General features: G+C 40.7%; 1 protein-coding gene across 1 annotated transcript in view; it reads left to right on the top strand.

Moving 5' to 3' along the window:
* The window catches only part of cnksr2a (connector enhancer of kinase suppressor of Ras 2a), a 100,230-nt gene that overhangs the window by 34,425 nt on the left and 58,952 nt on the right, over positions 1-6,853 (top strand). The window contains 1 exon segment of the mRNA XM_016274228.1: positions 2,946-3,051. Within this exon segment, the coding sequence (XP_016129714.1) occupies positions 2,946-3,051 (106 nt within the window).

The following is a 6,853-nucleotide window of genomic DNA, read 5'->3' as shown; positions in this document are numbered from 1 at the left end:
TATATATATACTGTATATATATATATATATATATATATATATATTGCTGAGATCTGACATGGTAAAATGTGTTAAACAAAGCTGAGAGTACACAAATTTGTTGTTGTTGTACACTTCTCATTTGCTAGAAATTTCTCCAGCTCTCATTGCAAATTAATCTTTTCCAGTCACTTTGTTGCAGCAAATCACTGTCAGTATTAAACACCTCATAAGACACTTAAGTCATAGACTCTAGTGCTGCAGTATTTGTACTTTTCCATCTCGAAATGAAGGTAAATCAGGCGAGTGGTTTGTGCTGAATGATCCATTTGGCACCCAGCTGATTGATTCGGTCCAACTCCCTCTGGTACTGAGCCTGGCTTAAAGCTCTGGACTGGGACAGCACCGCACAGTAGGATCCTTTCCATCAGATGGCATTTGATATCCTCTCAGCTTCACCCTGCTGAGAACGCCATCTCTCTATTGCTGTGCCCGGGCACCCGCCACCCCGCTCTCTGATCCTGGAGCTGAGAGCCATCCATATCACACACAGTTCACATTGGAACAGTCTGGATTGGGATCAAGCTGAGAGGACTTATCCACATCAGCTTGCTGACTAAGGTGAACTTATAGCCAGTCAGTGTTTGGGTTAGGGAGGTTTAGGAGTTTCAGTGTCCATAATCAGGAACGTACGCTGTAGGAACAAGGCCACCAGTTGGGAGGGGTGCCTCGTTCCCCTCGTTCATTAATGCTGGCCTAATTACACTCCCCGGCCTCTCTTCTCTGCCAAAAGAGTCCCCAGTAGAGCTGTCGTCTCCCCTGCAGACATAGTGGAAGAACAGAAGGAACTCTGAGAGAGAGGGAGGAATGGAGTTACACTAACGCAGGTGAATGGATCTGAAGCCAAGAGACATTATGACTGACTTGAGAGTCTCTGTCCCTTAAGTGTTATTGGTTGATATCCATCCAGCCTGACACTGGCTCTCCTCTGCCACTTGCCAAGTCGGTGATCATCATTTTAATGGTATCTGGCTGCTTCTCTTGGGTTTGTAGTGGGCTTTCCCTCATTCTCATTCACTGTGGGTGGAGCTCCAGGTGGGAGGGGCTTATTGGAATGCAAAGGAACTTCCGTAACTTACATTAAGAGACATAATAGATCATAGTCAGAGTACAAGCCATATTGACTGTTGATAATTCAGGCAACTAAACATTGATGTCTTTTTTCCCCATTTGAAATTTGTGAGAAGACTGAATGTTCAACCTCCAGGCATAACGAACACACTGTGCTTCTATTCTTCAAAGCCTCATTTTCATTTGTGCCATTTTAAATTTGGCATCTACACTAACTAAGCCCTAAAGTTTTTGTCTTATATTCAACTCAAATCAGCTGTTTTCACATTCATTCTTTTTCAAATTCAGGACTGAATAAGCATTTAATACTGAATAATACTGAGTAACTTTAAAATTCTGTTATTTTAAAATTCAAAATAAAACACTAGAAATAAATTGATTCATTTAAATGGTAGTAAATCTAGGTATCACAACATTATATACATATATGTGTGAAAAAAGGTGATGGGGTTCTATAAATATAAATATATTATAATTGTATTTTATATATAATATATAAATATATTAAATATATTATATTATTTCTTGAATGGTGCATCACTGCCTATAGATTATCTTGTAATGGTGTGATCATTGTTTCTTAGATAAAGGTTCTTAACTCTTTCTTGATGCTCAAACTATAGAGCATGGCACTAGTGACACCAAGGTCGTGGGTTTGATTTCTAGGGAGATTGTGAATTGCATAAATGTGTACCTTGAATGCAATGTAAGTCACTTTAGAGAAAAGCATCTGCCAGATGCATAAATGTAAATGCCCTGACATTAATAGTGCTAATGCATTTTCATTGATTTGTTCAGATGGGAGCTGAAAGTATTCTGATTCTCTCTCCGTATGTAAAAGGATCTTTGAAATGAAGATAGACAGCAGCGCGTAAGCAATTACAAGCACACACCGGCTCGCAGACTCTCACGCATTGATTGAAAAACTGGAGCAGCATGGGGTGAAACTTTAAGGCCTGGCCATGAGGAGATGGTAGTGGTCTTTTTTACCCAACTGATGGATTTCCTGTCAGCCTGGAGCCATCGTGTCCAGATGGTGGCATGTGCTCAAATGCTTCAAAAGAGCAAAAGTTGAATGTAATGAAGTCTACTCAGTCCTGGAGAGAATTGAATGAGCTGCATATATTTTAGCATCTCTCAGTCTACTTGGATGACTTGGTTTTGAACTTCTTGCTTTCTTTTCTCTCACGTTTAGTCTTTTCTCTCCCTCCCGTTCTCCTTCTCCATCCCCTCAGGTTTTTTCCAGACATTTCTCGTGAAGTCTCTGACCACTGCGTCCATGCTTGCTGACAGGTGTCCTTGAACCGAGGTCAGATGCTGTCGGCGTACTTATCTACCACAAAGTGATATTTGGGAGTCAAGTGAAGCCGCTGACATTTAGTAGCTGAGTTTTGAAGGGGAATTTGGTATTCGCCGAGAGCTGCATCCCAAATCCTGTTTAGGAAAGCGAGTTTAGTGTGTTCGGGTGGTATAAGAGTGCTTGTGAGGTCTTTGAATGAATGTTATTTAGCCCAGCGGTGAAAGATTGTTAGAGTTTCTTAAATTGTGAGGGGCTTCTGGGCGTGCATCAGCTGGTATTCCCAGCGGTCTTAGAGGAATATTTAGAGACAGGATGGAAACGATGAACCAATGTTCCTACAGCCCTGTATATATAGCACACAGCCTCAATACACACGACCCACATTCACTTCGTCACTCACAGGAAGTGAGAAACTGGGTCTAGAGTACATTGACGGTCAATAGGGATAACATATACACATCTACAATTTGCAAACACACTCAAATTGTCCATCTTGTGGGTCTGGCTCTAAGAATAATCTAATGGTTAATTCCAGGTGTTACTTCTTTTGCAGGTCACCATTTGCTGCCGTTGCAGATTATTCCGTGACCAGGAACAACGTGATCCAGCTGTGCCTGGAACTCACTACCATAGTACAGCAGGTAATGACATTCACCAACCAAATCAACTAGATCAACACTTTGACAGTCTTGTATGAGATGCAGCAAACACACATGAACACTCATGGTTGAAGAAAAAAACAGAAATAGTCTAATTATCTGAAATATTTTATGTAGGTCATATATGTCTCTACTCTAGGCATGGAGAAGGACTTTCAGAGTAGATTTAGCTCTGACATTGAGTTAAAGGAATAGTTCACCCAAAAATGAAAATTTTGTCATCATTTACTCACCCTCATGTCGTTCCAAACCTGTATGAATTTCTTAGAGTTTAAAATTGAGTTGTTGAACATAAAAGAAGATATTTTGAAGAATGCTGGTTATCAAACAGTTGATGTTCCCCATCGACTTCAATAGTATTCCTTTCCCTACTATGGAAGTCAATGGGAACCAACAACAGTTTGGTTCTTCAAAATTCTTCAAAATATCTTCTTTTGTATTCAACATAAGAAATAAAATTATATAGGCTTGGAACGACATGAGGGTGAGTAAATGATGACAAAATTGTCATTTTTTCATTCCTTTAAATGTTGTATTAAATGTTGTTTTTTAATCTTTTTTGCCAAATATGATGGTGAGTGATTAAAAATGTAAAATACAAAGGCAGCTATATATTTTCATGTATAAAAAAATTAATTAGTGTAAGTTTCTGTTTCCAAAATAAAATGTTTATTATTGTAAAAAATAGGTAAATTAGTTAAATTATCTGGAAAATATTTACTCTTTTATCAAGATTAACACTTAGATACAGCATTTTTACACAGCTTTTAGCAGTTTTCCCCTTAATATTAAAATCTAATGTATTAGATTCTACTGTCATTAGAATAAAAAATATTTTGTCATTAATCAAATAGTTTCTTAACAGTCTCTTACTATAAAATTTGAATTTGTGATTGTGAATGCAATTTTATGTAAATACACTACTGTTAAAAAGTTATAAATAAAAATAAAAATGTTATATTTTTTAATATCTTATGCTCACCAAGGCTGCATTTATTTAATAAAAAATTATAAAACAGTAATATTACAATTTACAATAACTGTTTTGTCAATTTAATACATTTTATAATTTTTTTATTTATTCATGTGATGGCAAATCTGAATTTTTAGCAGCAGTCTTCAATGTCACATTATACTTCAGAAAAAAAAAATCTTACAGACTCAAAACTATTAAATCTCCTAATCTAAGTAACAGTTTTGTTCAGCTGACAAGACAACAGTGTTCTTGGCCTTTATATTGACACCAGTGTCAATATAAAATAAATTTCTGTTGCATATTTTTATGACGAAAAAAATTACTGATGCACGTTTGAGATATTAATATGAAATGTTATTTAAACCTCTCTCACACACATCTGCTCTTCCCATATTTTTTCACATTTTAAAAAGTCTTTAGAATGTTTGGAAGGTTTTAGAATGCACTCTTAGGATGTCAAGGACTACATCTAATTTGCTACTGAGGCAGTGTGCATTGTGGGTAATGCAGTCTTGTAGAGCAGAGCAGGAAAGGAAACACGATCAGTGTGAAATAACCATGTCAGACAAAAGAGAAATATGAGAAAGGAGAAGGATTCAAGGCCCCTGCAGTGATGTGCGTGTGTGTTAGCGTGTGTGTTTGTGTACCCAGCAGATTATTTCTGGTAGGGTCAGAAGATCATGGCCAGCAAGAGCAGCATTAAATGGATGAGTCTGTCACAGCCAGCTCAGCCTGAACGCTGCACACAATCTCTCTCTTAATCCAGGACAGATTACAGCGTTGAAGCCAGAGATCTGGGTCTAATCTTAACTAATGCAACTAGTATTGAGCGCTCAGGACCAGCAGGGGCCCTTTCTCCAAATCGGCCCCTGAGAGATTAGGTCAAAATGGAACAGATTCCTCTCTCTCCTATTTGGCAGGTGTGTTTTTAGATGGATTCTACCTGATCCAAGTCGGTAATTAACTGATCCAAGATAATCCAAACTGGTTTAGCTGACCAGATGGACCACCAGCTGGTTGGGACCTGACTGAGTTGGTAGACAATCTTGTACCAGCCTAGCATGTTCCAAAAACCTGCTTGACCATCTGATTTCTTCGCCAGGGCACTTGACCAAGATGGTCGCTGGTATTCTATCAATGGACACAAACATCTAAACAAAAGCTTCGATGTCCACAGTTCCCATTACTATAATATTGCATTGTAACTTACATAGACCGTATGGATGAGCACCGCCTGCTGGCATCACTGTGATATTGATGTATCTCTATCTTTAGTTTGGGTGTGTTTGTCTCTCTCATTGTCTGGCTCTGTGTGGTGTTTACTTATAATTTAAAGTAATATTGCATCCAAAAATGAAAATTTCTCATTAATTTGCTCCTCATGCTGTTCCAAACGTACTTTCTTTTGTGAAACACAGCTGTTCTCAATTAAGTGAAAGTGAACACGGTCTGTGGCTGCTCCAAGCTGCAAAATAATGACAAAAAAAAAACGCCATAGAAGTGTCCACGTGACTTGTGCACATATATTCCTAGTGTCCAAAGCAATACTAAAGGTTCCTCTTCAGGAACTCGAGCTGCGTCGGAAAAAGCTAGGGGAACGCCTTCTGTGACCAGCTCTGAATAACATGTGAAATCAGTCCAATAGCTGAGCGGGACGTCACGGGCGGGTGACGTCATGACCAGGAAGCTATAAAAGCACGTGCGGCGGAGCCAGCGTCAGCTTTCTGTCATTCAGCGAAGCGCTCTGTGTGTGTCAGTCATATTTATTGTTGTCTGTCAATTGTGAAAGTCTATAAGCTCCAGCTATGTCTAAGCTCATGCAAAGACAAAGCATTTCAAGGGCGAGAGCAAGCCACGTTGTAGGTTGTGTGTTCCTCTCTGCAAAAAGCCACGTTATATCACGAGTGGGGATACACAGAGCCTGTGCGTGGTTTGCTTGGGAGCGAAGCACAGTTGTTACTGCCTTGCTTCGCTCTCAGAGAGCTCTCTTTGAGGAGGGAGCCTTCACTAGCGTTCCTCGCAGTGCCGGCCCCGCTTTCGCCGAGGCAGAGTGGCGGCTGTGCTCGTGGGTTTCACGTATGGATCTGTAATCACCAGATCCGGCGCCCGCTCTCGGGGTTTCGGAAGCCCGCGCTGCGGGCCTTCCCACCAGGGAGAGGGCGCGACGCTCCGCCTGTCTTTCTCCAAGGAGATTGATACGGAGGGCGTCAAAGAGCTCTCCAGTTGCACAAGCATCAGTTACACAAGCATATTTTGCCTGATATTGTAATGAGCAGCATTAATAGGGAGCGGAGCTCGCGCAGTCGGCTCTCGGGGGGCGGATTGTGCTTTTTTCCGCTGTTAAGAGCTCTGCTCTCGCCGGGCACGCTCCGGGGAGTGTGTTCGTGCCTGTGATCTTGCGATTGCGGTCCTGCTGCTGCTGAGGCACAGCGGCGACTGAGATCATGGGGATCGCACATGATCTAGCAGACGGGTTGGATATGGGTCTTCCTATTGCCAGCCGTGTTCGCTAGATCTAGAGCTTGTTCTCGGGGCTTGGAAGCCCACGCTGCGGTTCTTCCCCCTCTGAGTGAGTGCTGCAGCCCTCTTTCTCTGAGGAGATTGATGTTGTTTGTGTGACTGAGTGGCTCGCGCCTGCCAAGGCAATGCATATATTACATCATTTCGGTTTTTGATGTGAATCTTATTACACTAGACCGTATTTACTCATCTGGTTGCTTGATTGCATTTAATTCTGAGGAATAAAATGAAGTATTTGTCTGACTATGAGAAGTTAGATATACAGGGGCTCTTGGGATATAAATTTCT

Source organism: Sinocyclocheilus grahami, unplaced genomic scaffold (assembly GCF_001515645.1).
Source record: "Sinocyclocheilus grahami isolate Dianchi unplaced genomic scaffold, SAMN03320097.WGS_v1.1 scaffold85.1, whole genome shotgun sequence".
Classification (NCBI taxonomy): Eukaryota; Metazoa; Chordata; class Actinopteri; order Cypriniformes; family Cyprinidae; genus Sinocyclocheilus; species Sinocyclocheilus grahami.
The sequence above is the reverse complement of the archived record's forward strand: the minus strand, read 5'-3'. Positions and strand labels throughout refer to the sequence as shown.